Source organism: Balaenoptera borealis (genome assembly GCF_965194805.1).
Source record: "Balaenoptera borealis genome assembly, chromosome: 11".
Lineage (NCBI taxonomy): Eukaryota > Metazoa > Chordata > Mammalia > Artiodactyla > Balaenopteridae > Balaenoptera > Balaenoptera borealis.
In genome coordinates, this window is record NC_138868.1 from 84,847,272 (window position 1) to 84,862,440 (window position 15,169).

The window sequence follows — 15,169 nt, forward strand, 5'->3', positions numbered from 1 at the left end:
GAAAACTTGACACCCAAATATCACCTAAAACATTAGACTTCAAATATTTTTTCTTATGAACAATAGTAAGAAAAAATTATATCATGATTCTACTAGGCATACAGAGACAAAAATTTATGAAACAATATTTACCCTTGCTGTGTACAAAGCAATCTGATATTTTCTATTCTATACTATGCTGTGTTATTCTGCTTTGTTCTTTTTAATTAAAAAAATTATGTTCATAACTCCCTAAATTAATTTCAAAACTCATGGCTTGGAACACTGGCTGAAAAGATAAACTAATTTACTGAGAAGTTAAAATATAGCATATTAATATAATTAAAATCACATGACCTGCAGCCATATACAGTGAAATTTTTAAAAATAAAGGTTATAATATCAAGGTCAATTAAAAGAGAGTAGACGGAATTGTTTAAAAAATTAGAAAATAGTGTTACTTGGGTTCATGTTCCATGGTTCTGAATTTCATCTGTCAGTGTTTCAGAATCTATAAATGGGTAAAGAACATCTAGCTGCCTAAGAGATCAAGCAGGGTGGAGACACAGAAGGGCTGAATAATGAGGTGCTGTGTCTCCTCTTTTTCCCTCAGCTTCTTTGTTTCCTGCTGTCCCAATTCATGTATGTACAGTCAGGAGACTTAGTGTATACATTCTGCATATGTACATGCATATATACACAGCCAGCTGTGTATTGCTCTATAGAGCTGACTAGTGTTATTATCTCAGGATCCTTTTGCATTTTATGTTTGTTTCAGGTTTATTGTTTTGACAGTTGTCATTTTTAGGTATATTTTCTCCTTTCATAGGAAAAGGGCTTTAGTCTCCTAATAGCAGAGCTCTATTATCATAATTACCTTTTAAAAAAGAGAAAGTTGCCTCCAATTTTTATACTCTGAAGTTTTAACATAATAATTTAACCACCCACCTTACCATCAAAATCAAAAAAAAAATTTAACTACTTTAATATTTTTTATTTCTTCATTTTCTTTGGAGGAAATGAGAGTTTAAGAATCTGGGAAATTCTACCAAGCCTCTCTAAGCTTTGGTTGACTCTCCTACCATCAGCTATTGTGTTTAAGGATATCACTGCCACAAGAATCCACAGCGCTGCTGTTTTAATTCTAATATTCTAATAAGAGAATATTAGAATATTAACATTCTAATAAAAGGGTACTGTTAAAGTTTAAGGGTAAGTGAACAAGTAAGGGGATGCTGGTGTACGCAGCCCTTCCTGGGAACCACCACCCCAACCCTAGCACTTTTGTAAACTTTACTCATGGGAAAGATAACACACGTGCGCACACACACACACACACACACACACACCACTAAATCTACAGGTCACCTATCAGTATTAAGATCTCACAAAATCCCAGTTCTAATTTATTATTTTCCGATTTCTGGAGGAAAAAAACAAAACCAATCAAACAAACAAACAAACAAAAAAAGGGTTTGGTAGCAGGGGTGTTACGAAACTCAAGTCCTGCTGCTTGCCACTGGAAAATCAACACCCGAGAAAGGCAAATGTTGATAGAGGAAAGTTGCTTTTAATCAGAATGCCAAAATCTGGGGTGATGGTGGATTCAGTGTCCCCCAAAACCATCTCTGAAGATTCTGCTTGGCCATGAAAGTTTTTAAAGGGAAAAAGGGGAGTAATCTCCATTAATCACTGAGATAGGGGGTCATAGTTGTCACCACCCCCCACTGCGTGCAGGCTTCTGGATTTATAGTCATCTTTATTTAGATGCTATCTTGTTCACACAGTTTGTTCACACAGTTTTTTCATGAGAGTACTGAAGGGGAAGCTAGGGAAGAGATCTGGTCATTTGTTATTTACTTATTCTTCATTTCTACTTCTTTGATCTACAGAAAAAAACAAACATGTTAAGCAAGATATTGTGTGATCAAAAGATCTGAAAGGTGTGCTAAGGCCAGAGATCAGTAGAGCATGGGGGTACCGGATTTAAAAGTTAGTTATGTCGACTGAAAACAAACGCGCAATATGGGATTTGTGAGTTAAGCTTTATTTGGGGCAAAATGAGGATTACAGCCCAGGAGACAGCATTTCAGATAGCTCTGAGAAACTGCTCCGTAGACGTAGGGGGGAAGGTCAGTATATATGTGATTTTGGTAAAGGGGGAGTACATGCAATCAAGCACACATTTTTTGCAGAAGGTTGCTGCTAGGCTCGTGGAGGTTACTGCTATTCACAAAGAGAAGACGTCACCATGAAAGATTTTAGTGCTTTTCTAGAGAGGAGATACAAGAATTGGGCTCATAAAGTCTTCTCCTGAAAATATCTAACTATCTGAAGGCCTATTCTGCCAGTTTTCCCAGAGCACAGAGTACCTCATTCCTGATCTCTACCCTGAACTCCTTTCAGGGGGTGTTGAAGGTCAGCAGTTGCAACAGTTCATAATGTAATTCTTGTAGAGGTAGATGGCAAGTGCAAATTTGTAGTTGGCAGTTACAATGTAGCTTTGCTTAAACTGACAAGAAAAGGAATTTCCTGCTGAGTGTGGTTCCCTGCAAAGAGCTACTTACAGGGGAAAAAAAACAAAACAAAAACGAAGTCATAGCCTTTCCTTTTGCCATATATTGCTGTATGTCTTCTACAACTGGATTCACAGCTGTTTCTAATAAGCACCTTTAGTGTTAATCCTTTGGTAGCTGTTGGCTTCTCCACATTACAATGGATCTTGTAGGATAGCAGTCTTAAAACTTATCTCATGTGATGTTACATGGGTGTCATATGAAATGAAATTTTGGTGACAAAGTAACTTTGGGAAGTGCCTACTACATGAGGATTTGCAAAGCACTTTAAAGATTCTGAAAAGTCTCAAGGTTAAGAAATTCATTCAACTTTTTAACCCACTATTTCCCAGTATATTATATCATAAAACTTTTTTTGGTATTTGAAAGACAGTGATTATTTATTTGCACAACTCAGTTTGAAAAGAGGTTTCTAACTAGAGTGCCATTTAGTTACTTCCTAGGTGCCCAAACATTCTTTCTTTCTATGTGCTTTCTTTTCCTTCTAAGTTCCCTTGGAAAACTCTCTCATCTCTTCAGACAACAAACCTTCCTTTTCTGGATAATTTTGTAATAAGGAATAACAAATCTGGCTTTGATGTGTTTCTTTTACTTTATCCTTTGTATTCTATTGCTTCTGCTACAAGTTAATCACTAAAGGGATGTTGCCTATAGCTTAAAGTATACATAATGGCCTATCTCCTGGAACCCTGCCCCCCATGCCTGACTATTAAACTAAAACCTTTGTTTAGTCACAGGAAACATCCTGACCCAGCCCACCTGGCTGCAGGAAAGAGGAAATTAACACATCCCCTCCCAGAGTCTGGCTGAAACCAGGAAATATTTGCAACAAGTTATGGCCGTTTTACTTTACCTCCTCACCTCTTTTTTCTGTAAAAGAAACTAGCATTCAGAGCCTGGCAAGATGGTTCTCTGGGACATTAGTCTGCCATCTTCTTGGACTCTCTGCTCTCCGAATAAAGTTGTTATCCCTTGTCTCCCAATTCATTGGCCTGTTGTGAGGTAAGAAGTATGAACTTGGACTCAGTAACAATTTCTTTATTCCACCACCAACCTTAATTTCAGTGATGTTAGCTATAAACCACATAATAATGGCTGTTTGTATATGCAAATATTAAAATGTCACAGTATTGATTCTTGAGTCTTGTCTTTTATTTACTTTGACGTGTCTATTCAAGTTCCAGAGAGGTGAACTTCCTCTCTTCTTTCTGTTACCGAAATATCGGTTTCCCTGTGCACTGATGCCAAGCAGAAATACAGAGACAGAGATTTTGGAGGAAGAGAGAGATGGGTTTATTTTTCTGCCAGGCAGAAGGGAAGACACAGCAAGCTAGTGCCTCAAGAACTGTGCCCCTTTCCTTCGGGAATAGGAGAAGATTTTATATGTGGGGCTCGCAGTCCCAGGGTATATGATAAGGATCAAAGTAGTGAAGGTCTTGCATTCTTCTTCCTGAATTATTTCAAGACAGTCATATTGGCCTGTGACCTTTTTTCTGAAATGCAAATGCTACAAAGGGTGATTTGCTACAAGGGAGGGCAGGATGTAATTCACATAGTGTTAAAGAGTAATCAGTTAGCTTTGTGAAGTACAAATCTAGTTACAGACACTACAGATTAGTAACAGTTAAAAAAAAAACAAAACTAGGAGTGATTAACTCTTTCAGGCCAGGTTATGTTTCTTCTCTAGCCTGTTAACTGTTCCCTTTATTCTCCTTGTTCTCAGGAGAGGGAAAACTTCACTCCTATTTTTGCTGCAAAAAATTCCCCACTGCTAGTTCATTCCCTCCATATCAATGGAGGAAGGGAAACGGGAGTCATTCTTGTCTGGCTGAGGACAAAACTTCAGTTTTGCTCCACTTGACAGACACCAGCTGTCCGGCCCAGTGGCCCATCTATCTCCTATTTCATTTCCCACCTCCATCCAGCAGTGTTTGGATAGGTGTTACAGCCGAATGGAGTTGGGTACTGGAAGGGTGAGGAGTTTCACTTAGAAGGAGAAAATATAGAGATACATTTTGGTTATTACCTTACTTCCCTGATAATAAGCTTCATTCATTCATTAAAACATCATCATCATCACTTTATTAGTAGGAGTGCTAGCCGTTTGTTGAGTGTCTACTCCATTCCAAGCATTATGTTAGAGCATATGTCAATGTTAACTATTTTAGTTCTCACAGCAACCCCCAAAAATATGCCTTGCTTTCCTCACTTTATAAATAAAATAGGCTCAGTTAAAGGAAGTGATTTGCCCCAGTCACAGGGTAATATACGACAAAGCCAGAAATCGAACCTAGGTCATTTTAGCACAAAGTTTTTTCCCCCGCATTATGACCTGCTGCTCTCAATACTGATCATCTTTGAGGAGCAAGGTGCTCCCAGATTTCAGTGGCTTTCACTCATGGCTTCTACTTTATCAGTTCTGTGCCTGAACCTTTAGCCAGAGAGAAATTACTTTTATTCATGAATCTTAATACTGTGGCTATAGATGGAAACTCACCATGTGTTTCTCTAACAGATATTGATAATGACTGTCAAAATAATTGAAAATATACAATCTTGAAAACAAAGTCCTAATAAAAATGGTATAAATTGAAGTTACATTAGATAGTAAACATATTTGCTGGCCCCAAAATATACCCTTATGGCTGTAATTAGTGCAGAACCACGGTAGGATTTAAGGAATGCTTGAAGAATTTATTGGCAAGAGACAGAATGTGTTATCCAGGTGCAAGATGTCACAATGGCCATGAAGGGCCATAGTTGCAAATATAGTTTATTCTGAGAACAGCTGTGTTGCATATTAGGACAGTAATTACGTATGGTTAGTAATTATTTATTGGGTATCTATTGTGTACAGATGGATGAGTAGTTAAGAAGGAAGTATCCATTAGCTTTTGTTGCTATGGAATAAACACTGATTAATGTTCATGCCATATCATAAAAATAATTTTAATATTAAAATCTCAATGCACTGAAATAGTGATATGTAGCAACAAATGCTAATTACAATAAATATTTGATAGGATTTTATTGTTTAAAAATGAGATGCAATATAATGAGGGATATACTACACAGTGTATTAAAATGGCTAATAAATTACTGTTTTTTAGAAGGTGAAAAGCAATTATACAAAACACTTCTCACTTCTTTTTAAGAGAGGGAAAGAGCATATTTGTGTGTGTGTGTGTATGTGTGTGTGTGTGTGTGTGTGTGTGTATACATTTCCCAAGAATTGTTGTGGTGTTTAGTAAGAGTCTTTTAAGTACAGGTGTCATTAAATAAAAATACAAGAACTGAATAATTTTCAATATGAATATTGTATTCTAGTAACTTCTGGTCACACCTACTGTGAGCTATTTAAAAGGGGTAAAGCTATGCCAAATAATTCAATCCTTCCTTCCCTTTTTAATATATTCTATTAACTCAGGGTGAATTTGACTCGTTTTTCGCTCTCCTAAATCTAGTAATTTTTTAGTCTTTTCCTTAATTTTTAACAGTGTTTTATTAGCATTTTAAATAATTTCATGCAAAGCAATTTACATTCAGGAGCTTAAAAAAAAACAAAATTTAGACAACATTTTTGGAAATGTTAAAGTGGAAGCATGATTTAAAATATAGCAGTTTAAGGACAAAGAGAAGTCATTCATTATCCACTTTTGACAATATAAGTGCCTATTGAAATATGGTTTTTGATGAAGTATATAATTAGCTGCTTTTCCATGGACATAAAATGAGTTCTGCCCCTATGCCCCACCTCATCATTCTGTGATGGCAAATTACAATTTTCAAATGTTAGGGAAGTCCTAGTAGCCTCTCTTTTCACTCATTCATATGGGTTCTCAGTTTCTCTTCAAACATCTCCTAAAACAAGCTCATTGTATGACATGACAAAGAAATCTTCCTGCTCATTACCTTTCATAAGCATGTCTTTCAAAAAAGCCTAAGAAAATGTAAAATCAAAGGATAAGTATGGGGAAAGTGTACAAGATAAGGTTAAATTGTTCAAGTCAACAGTTCTGATAATTAAAAAAAAAAAAACATTTATTTTCATGAGCACACAGGAACATATTTGTTAAATGGAAATTTCCAAGGGGTCTCACACACTCCTCAACTTCCTTGTTTCCAGTACCCTTTTCAATTCTGAGTGATAGCAAACTGTATTTCTTTCACTTAATGCAGTAATGGATGGAAGATAGATATACTCATAATTTAATAATGATGTATATTGTACATCCATGGTTTTCTTGTTAGTTTATTTCTAACCTAGTTTCTAAATTAGAACATGATTGGGGTGGATTCTTAAACTAGAGACTTACAAACTAGGTAAGATTTTATTTTCAGAATGGTATGTTAAACTCTGGATTTTTGTATCTGACTCTGCTCACGTTCATAAATTTGATTCATTTCGACAAACGTTTGCAGAATGCCTAGAATAGTGAAGTACACTCTTCTAGGAATTAGGTTCTCCATTCAAGATTCTGGCATATGCTATATTATGTGAAGAACTAAAGATTAAAAATATAATAGTAATGACTATCCCTGACCTCAATGGCTCACAAACTAGTGGGAGAAACAGACATACAAACACATGATTATATGTAAGTGTTGACTGAAAAAAAATGCACAACCTAAAAGTTGAGAATTGTGTTTTACTTGGCAGACTTTCTGAGGACTTCAAGTCCAGGAGGCAGCCTCTCAGAATATTTCTGAGTGACTGCTCCAAAGAGACAAGGGAAGAGCCAGGATATATCAGAGTTTTTGCATCAAAGACCAGGTAGTTGGAATATCAAAAGATGTTTTAAATTTTTAAAAATCTCAAGTTAAGAAATTTAGCATTTTTCTGTGTATGGGAAGATGCAAGGGTCTGGGCTCATTGAAATCATTCCTTTGATATGCACCTTAGCACCCTAGATGGGCCAGTATCCTGTTCTGTCCTGTTCTGAGTCCCCTCAGGGTGCATCATTGAGGGTAGCTGAAGTGGCTGAGGACTGGGCAACTGGCAGCCCATTTGTCTCCATCCTCCATCTCCATTCCCTCAGGGCTCACCATCAGGGTGGGTGTGGTGGCTTGATACCTACAACATGCTTTGTTTACTGATATGGCAGTCCACATTTTTCATTCACATAAGTGAAAAATAAGTATATTGAGAACATATGAAAGATTGAGGAGGACCCAACACAACAAGTAATCATGAAAAACACCAGCTTATTATTAATACAGAGTAAATGGAGGGTAATTAAGGACACAAAGTGAGACAGAAACCACATCGGAACACTTTGTGGTCAGGTTAAAGGATATGACTTTTTTCAACCAGGGAAAGGACTACTCTGGTAGATTTGTGGCTTATGAATTTGAAGGGACAAGCTCAGGAACAGAAAGATCAATTTGGAGTTTATTGTGGGGAGTCCTGTAAGAGATGATGTTAGCCTGAACTAAGGGAGCAGTATTAGGGGAGTTGGAGAAGGGTTCAAAAATACATATGAATCTGAATTGACAGAAATTATTATTTGATTAGATGAGGTACACGAAGGAACAAAAGACTGCTTCCAGGATACTAGCTTGGGTGGGAGCAAGTGAGCAGTGTGATACTGTGACATTAACATGAACCTTTCAAAGATCAAAAGAACATATGTGTACTTTTATTTACTTTTTCTTATTATTAAAACCTAAGGAAAACTGTTAGGTTAACAGACAAATAGCAAACAAAACCAAAATTGGATCTTCATGAAAAGAGCACTCTGAAGTTCAGACTAGCTTAAATATCTCTTTACCTATTAAGAATTCATCCATTTGAAATTCTGTATGCCTGTTTTTTTCTGCATTTATTATTTGATTTTGTTGAATGTATTTCAGTAACAATATGAACTGTGATGAAGTAACACAAATGACACTCAGTGAAAGACAGTAATTGCTAAGTAAGTAATACTAAGTAGATATAGTAGAGTCATTCCTTTTTATCAAATAATAAATCTATTAGTCTGAGAGAAGAAAAATGAGCAGCCTTGTTACACATTCAAGTGTCATAATTTTATTCACACTTGTTGACTTAGCCATATGCACTATGTACAAATGAATATTATTCAAATTCATGAAACAGTTGTCTAGATTATGACCTAAAAGGATTCAGTGCACTTGATTGTGACATTTTATTTAATGGTAAAATCTATCATGTTTGTGGTAATTGCTTGTGTCTGTAAAATGAGGAGAGGTTACATGTATGTGTTGTCATTATCACCATCGTAAATTTTTTTTCTAAATATCTATATGTAGCTGGTGCTAGAAGTACCACTGTTTTGTTAAAAGCACTATATTTCTTTCCTTCAGAGTAATTTGACAAGGGTACAAAACTGATCACCTTTAATTTTGGTTCCTCAAATCCTCCTATTTCCAATACTTTCTCTGTTTTTACTTACAGAACACCATATCTGAGTCTTTGAAGCTCAATTTCTATAAATATTTTCTATTTTTCTTTTCTTCTCCCACTATAAACAATGCCTTGTCAATCTTTTTATTGCACTGCCTTTTCATTCAAAAAAATTATGAGTTCTCCCCCCTCATGTTCAAGCTCCTGAGCTGCACTGTTCTATATGGTAGCACCAGGCCACATGTTGCGAATGAGCACTTTAGATATGGCTATTCCAAACTGAGATGTGCTGTAAATGAAAAATACACACCAGATTTCAAAACACTTTCTATAAAATAAGACATATTAAAATCTCAATAGACAATTTTGCTGAACCAAGATGGTGGAGTAGAAGGACATGTTCTCACTGCCTCTTGTGAGAACACCAGAATCACAAGTAGCTGCTGGACAATCATCAACAGGAAGACACTGGAACTCACCAAAAAAGATACCCCACATCCAAAGACAAAGGAGAAGCCACAATGAGACAGGAGGAGGGGCACAATCACAGCAAAATCTAATCCCATAACTTCTGGGTGGGTGACACACAGACTGGAGAACACTTATACTACAGAAGTTCACCCACTGCAGTGAAAGTTCTGAGCCCCACGTCAGGCTTCCCAACCTGGGGGTCTGGCAATGGGAGGAGGAATTCCTAGAGAATCAGACTTTGAAGGCTAGTAGGAATTGATTGCAGGACTTCCACAGGACTGGGGGAAACAGAGACTCCACTCTTGGAGGGCACACACAAAGTAGTGTGTGCAGTGGGACCCAGGGGAAGGAGCAGTGACCCCACGGGAGACTGAACCAGACCTACCTGCTAGTGTTGGAGGGTCCCCTGCAGAGGCAGGGGGTGGCTGTGGCTCACCATGGGGACAAGGTCACTGGCAGCAGAAGTCCTGGGAAGTACTCCTTGGTGTGATCCCTCCCAGAGTCTGCCATTAGCACCAACAAAGAGCCCAGGTAGGCTCCAGTGTTGGGTTGCCTCAGGCCAAACAACCAACAGGGAGGGAACCCAGCCCCACTCATCAGCAGTCAAGCAGATTAAAGTTTTACTGAGCTCTGCCCACCAGAGCAACAGTCAGCTCTACCCACCACCAGTCCCTCCTATCAGGAAAGCAGCACAAGCCTCTTAGATAGCCTCATCCACCAGAGGGCAGACAGCAGAAGCAAAAAGAACTACAATCCTGCATCCTGTTGAACAAAAAGCAGATTCACAGAAAGATAGGCAAGATGAAAAGGCAGAGGGCTATGTACCAGATGAAGGAACACGATAAAACCCCAGAAAAACAACTAAATGAAGTGGAGATCAGCAACCTTCCAGAAAAAGAATTTAGAATAATGATAGTGAAGATAATCCAGTACCCTGAAAAAAGAATGGAGGCAAAGATCTAGAAGATGCAAGAAATGTTTAACAAAGAACTAGAAGAATTAAAGAAAAAACAAGCAAAGATGAACAATACAATAAGTGAAATGAAAACTACACTAGAAGGAATCAATAGCAGAATAACTGAGGCAGAAGAACGGATAAGTGACCTGGAAGACAGAATGGTGGAATTCACTGCTGCGGAACAGAATAAAAAAAAAAAGAATGAAAAAAAATGAAGACAGCCTAATAGACCTCGGGGACAACATTAAACGCAACAACATTCACATTATAGGGGTCCCAGAAGGAGAAGAGAGAGAGAAAGAACCAGAGAAAATATTTGCAGAGATTATAGTCGAAAACTTTCCTAACATGGGAAAGGAAATAGCCACCCAAGTCCAGGAAGCGCAGCAAGTTCCATACAGGATAAACCCAAGGAGAAACACACCGAGACACATAATAATCAAATTGGCAAAAATTAAAGACAAAGAAAAATTATTGAAAGCAGCAAGGGAAAAACGAAAAATAACATACAAGGGAACTCCCATAAGGTTAACAGCTAATTTCTCAGCAGAAACTCTACAAGACAGAAGGGAGTGGCATGATATACTTAAAGTAATGAAAGGGAAGAACCTACCACCGAGATTACTCTACCCGGCTAGGATCTCATTCAGATTCAATGGAATAAATAAAAACTTTACAGACAAGCAAAAGCTAAGAGAATTCAGCACCACGAAACCAGCTCTACAACAAATGCTAAAGGAACTTCTTTAAGTGGTAAACACAAGAAAAGAAAAGGACCTACAAAAACAAACCCAAAACAATTAAGAAAATGGTCATAGGAACATACATATCGATAATTACCTTAAACATGAATGGATTAAATGCTCCAACCAAAAGACACAGGCTTGCTGAATGGATACAAAGACAAGACCCATATATATGCTGTCTACAAGAGACCCACTTCAGACCTAGGGAAACATACAGACTGAAAGTGAGGGGATGGAAAAAGATATTCCATGCAAATGGAAATCAAAAGAAAGCTGGAGTAGCTATACTCATATCAGATAAAATAGACTTTAAAATAAAGAATGTTACAAGAGACAAGGAAGGACACTACATAATGATCAAGGGATCAATCCAAGAAGAAGATATACCAATTATAAATATATATGCACCCAACATAGGAGCACCTCAATACATAGGCAACTGCTAACAGCTATAAAAGAGGAAATAGACGGTAACACAATAATAGTGGGGGACTTGAACACCTCACTTACACCAATGGACAGATCATCCAAACAGAAAATTAATAAGGAAACACAAGCTTTAAATGACACAATAGACCAGATAGATTTAATTGATATTTATAGGACATTCCATCCAGAGGCAGCAGATTACACTTTCTTCTCAAGTGCGAACGGAATATTCTCCAGGATAGATCACATCTTGGGTCACAAATCAAGACTCAGTAAATTTAAGAAAATCAAAATCATATCAAGCATCTTTTCTGACCACAATGCTATGAGATTAGAAATCAATTACATGGGAAAAACAAAAATACATGGAGGGTAAACAGTACATTACTAAATAACGAAGAGATCACTGAAGAAATCAAAGAGGAAATCAAAAAATACCTAGAGACCAATGACAATGAACACACGACGATCCAAAACCTATGCGATGCAGCAAAAGCAGTTCTAAGAGGGAAGTTTATAGCTATACAAGCCTACCTCAAGAAACAAGAAAAATCTCAAATAAACAATCTAACCTTACACCAAAAGGAACTAGAGAGAGAAGAATAAACAAAACCCAAAGGTAGCAGAAGGAAAAAAATTATAGCGATCGGAGCAGAAATAAATGAAATAGAAACAAAGAAAACAGTAGCAGAGATCAAAAAAACTAAAAGCTGGTTCTTTGAGAAGATAAACAAAATTGATAAACCATTAGCAAGACTTATCTAGAAAAAGAGGGAGAGGACTCAAATCAATTAAATTAGAAATGAAAAAGGAGAAGTTACAACAGACACCGCAGAAATACAAAACATCCTAAGAGATTACTACAAGCAACTCTATGCCAATAAAATGGACAACGTGGAAGAAGTGGACAAATTCTTAGAAAGGTATAACCTTTCAAGACTGAACCAGGAAGAAATAGAACATATGAACAGACCAATCACAAGTAATGAAATTGAAACTGAGATTAAAAATCTTCCAACAAACAAATATCCAGGACCAGATGGCTTCACAGGTGAATTCTATCAAACATTTAGAGAAAAGCTCACACCCATTCTTCTCAAACTCTTCCAAAAATTTGCAGAGGAAGGAACACTCCCAAACTCATTCTATGAGGCCACCATCACCCTGATACCAAAACCAGACAAAGATACCACAAAAAAAGAAAATTTCAGACCTATATCACTGATGAACATAGATGCAAAAATACTCAACAAAATACTAGCAAACAGAATCCAACAACATATTAAAAGGATCATACACCATGATCAAATGGGATTTATCCCAGGGATGCAAGGATTCTTCAATATATGCAAATCAATCAATGTGATACACTATGTTAGCAAACTGAAGCATAAAAACCATATGATTATCTCAATAGATGCAGGAAAAGCTTTTGACAAAATTCAACACCCATTTATGAAAAAAACTCTCTGAAAAGGGGGCATAGAGGGAACCTACCTCAACATAATAAAGGCCATATATGACAAACCCACAGCAAACATCATTCTCAATGGTGAAAACCTGAAAATATTTCCTCTAAGATCAGGAACGATACAAGGATGTCCACTCTCCCCGCAATTATTCAACATAGTTGTGGAAGTCCTAGCCACGGCAATCAGAGAAGAAGAAGAAATAAAAGAAATACAAATTGGAAAAGAAGAAGTAAAACTCTCACTCTTTGCAGATGACATGATACTATACATAACAGAATCCTAAAGATGCCACCAGAAAGGTACTAGAGCTAATCAATGAATTTGGTAAAGTTGCAGGATACAAAATTAATGCACAGAAATCTCTTGCATTACTATGCACTAATGATGAAAAATCTGAAAGAGAAATTAAGGAAACACTCTCATTTACCATTGAAACAGAAAGAATAAAATACCTAGGAATAAACCTTCCTAGGGAGACAAAAGACATGTATGCAGAAAACTATAAGACACTAATGAAAGAAATTAAAGATGGTACCAACAGATGGAGAGATATACCATGTTCTTGGATTGGAAGAATCAATATTGTGAAAACGACTATACTACCCACAGCAATCTACAGATTCAATGTAATCCCTATCAAATTTCCAATGGCATTTTTTACCGAACTAGAACAAAAAATCTTAAAATTTGTGTAGAGACACAAAAGACACCAAATAGCCAAAGCAGTCTTGAGGGAAAAAAATGGAGCTGGAGGAATCAGACTCCCTGACTTCAGACTATACTACAAAGCTATAGTAATCAAGACAATATGGTACTGGCACAAAAACAGAAACATAGATCAATGGAACAAGATAGAAAGCCCAGAGGTAAACCCACGCACCAATGGTCAACTAATCTATGACAAAGGAGGCAAGGATTTACAAGGGAGAAAAGGCAGTCTGTTCAATAAATGGTGCTGGGAAAACTGCACAGCTACATGTAAAAGAATGAAGTTAGAACACTCCCTAACACCACACACAAAAATAAACTCAAAATGGATTAGAGACTAAATGTAAGACTGGACACTATAAAACTCTTAGAGGAAAACATAGGAAGAACACTCTTTGACAGAAATCACAGCAAGATCTTTTTGATCCACCTCCTAGAGTAATGGAAATAAAAACAAAAATAAACAAATGGGACCTAAGGAAACTTAAAAGCTTTTGCACAGCAAAGGAAACCATAAACAAGACGAAAAGACAACCCTCAGAATGAGAGAAAATATTTGCAAATGAATCAACAGACAAGGGATTAATCTCCAAAATATATAAACGGCTCATGCAGCTCAATATTAAAAAAAACAAACAACCCAATCCAAAAATGGGCAGAAGACCTAAATAGACATTTCTCCAAAGAAGACATACAGATGGCCAAGAAGCACATGAAAAGATGCTCAACATCACTAATTATTAGAGAAATGCAAATCAAAACTACAATGAGATATCACCTTACACTAGTTAGAATGGGCTTCATCAGAAAATCTACAAACAACAAATGCTGGAGAGGGTGTGGAGAAGAGGGAACCCTCTTGCACTGTTGGTTGGAATGTATACTGATACAGCCACTATGGAGAACAGTATGGAGGTTCCTTAAAAAACTAAAAATAGAATTACCATATGATCCAGCAATCTCACTACTGGGCATATACCCAGAGAAAACCACAGTTCAAAAAGACACATGCACACCAATGTTCATTACAGCACTATTTACAATAGCTAGGCCATGGAAGCAACCTAAATGCCCATCGATAGACGAATGGATAAAGAAGTAGTGGTACATATATACAATGGAATATTACTCAACCATAAAAAGGAATGAAACTGGGTCATTTGTTGAGACGTGGATGGATCTAGAGACTGTCATACAGAGTGAAGTAAGTCAGAAAGAGAAAAACAAATGTCATATATTAAGGCATATATGTGGAACCTAGAAAAATGGTACAGAAGAACCAGTTTGCAGGGCAGAAATTGAGACACAGATGTAGAGAACAAACGTATGGACACCAAGGGGGGAAAGCCGTGGGGGTGGTGGGGGTGATGGTGTGATGAATTGGGAAATTACAATTGACATGTATACACTGATGTGTATAAAACTGATGACTAGTAAGAACCTGCTGTATAAAAAAATAAATAAAA

General features: G+C 37.0%; 1 protein-coding gene and 1 long non-coding RNA gene across 4 annotated transcripts in view; one reads left to right on the forward strand and one right to left on the reverse strand.

The window, feature by feature from the left end:
• The window catches only part of GUCY1A2 (guanylate cyclase 1 soluble subunit alpha 2), a 432,229-nt gene that overhangs the window by 312,920 nt on the left and 104,140 nt on the right, over window positions 1-15,169 (forward strand). The window contains exon 7 of one of the 3 annotated variants that reach the window (XM_082339922.1): window positions 3,287-14,814. The exons of the other annotated variants lie outside the window; for them this stretch is intronic. Within the exon in view, the coding sequence (XP_082196048.1) occupies window positions 3,287-3,304 (18 nt within the window). The 3' untranslated portion in view covers window positions 3,305-14,814. Of the gene's footprint in view, window positions 1-3,286; window positions 14,815-15,169 lie in introns of those variants that run through there. 3 annotated transcript variants of the gene reach the window in all.
• LOC309604981 overlaps window positions 1-15,169 on the reverse strand; it is a 159,940-nt gene that overhangs the window by 131,003 nt on the left and 13,768 nt on the right. The window lies entirely within an intron of this gene.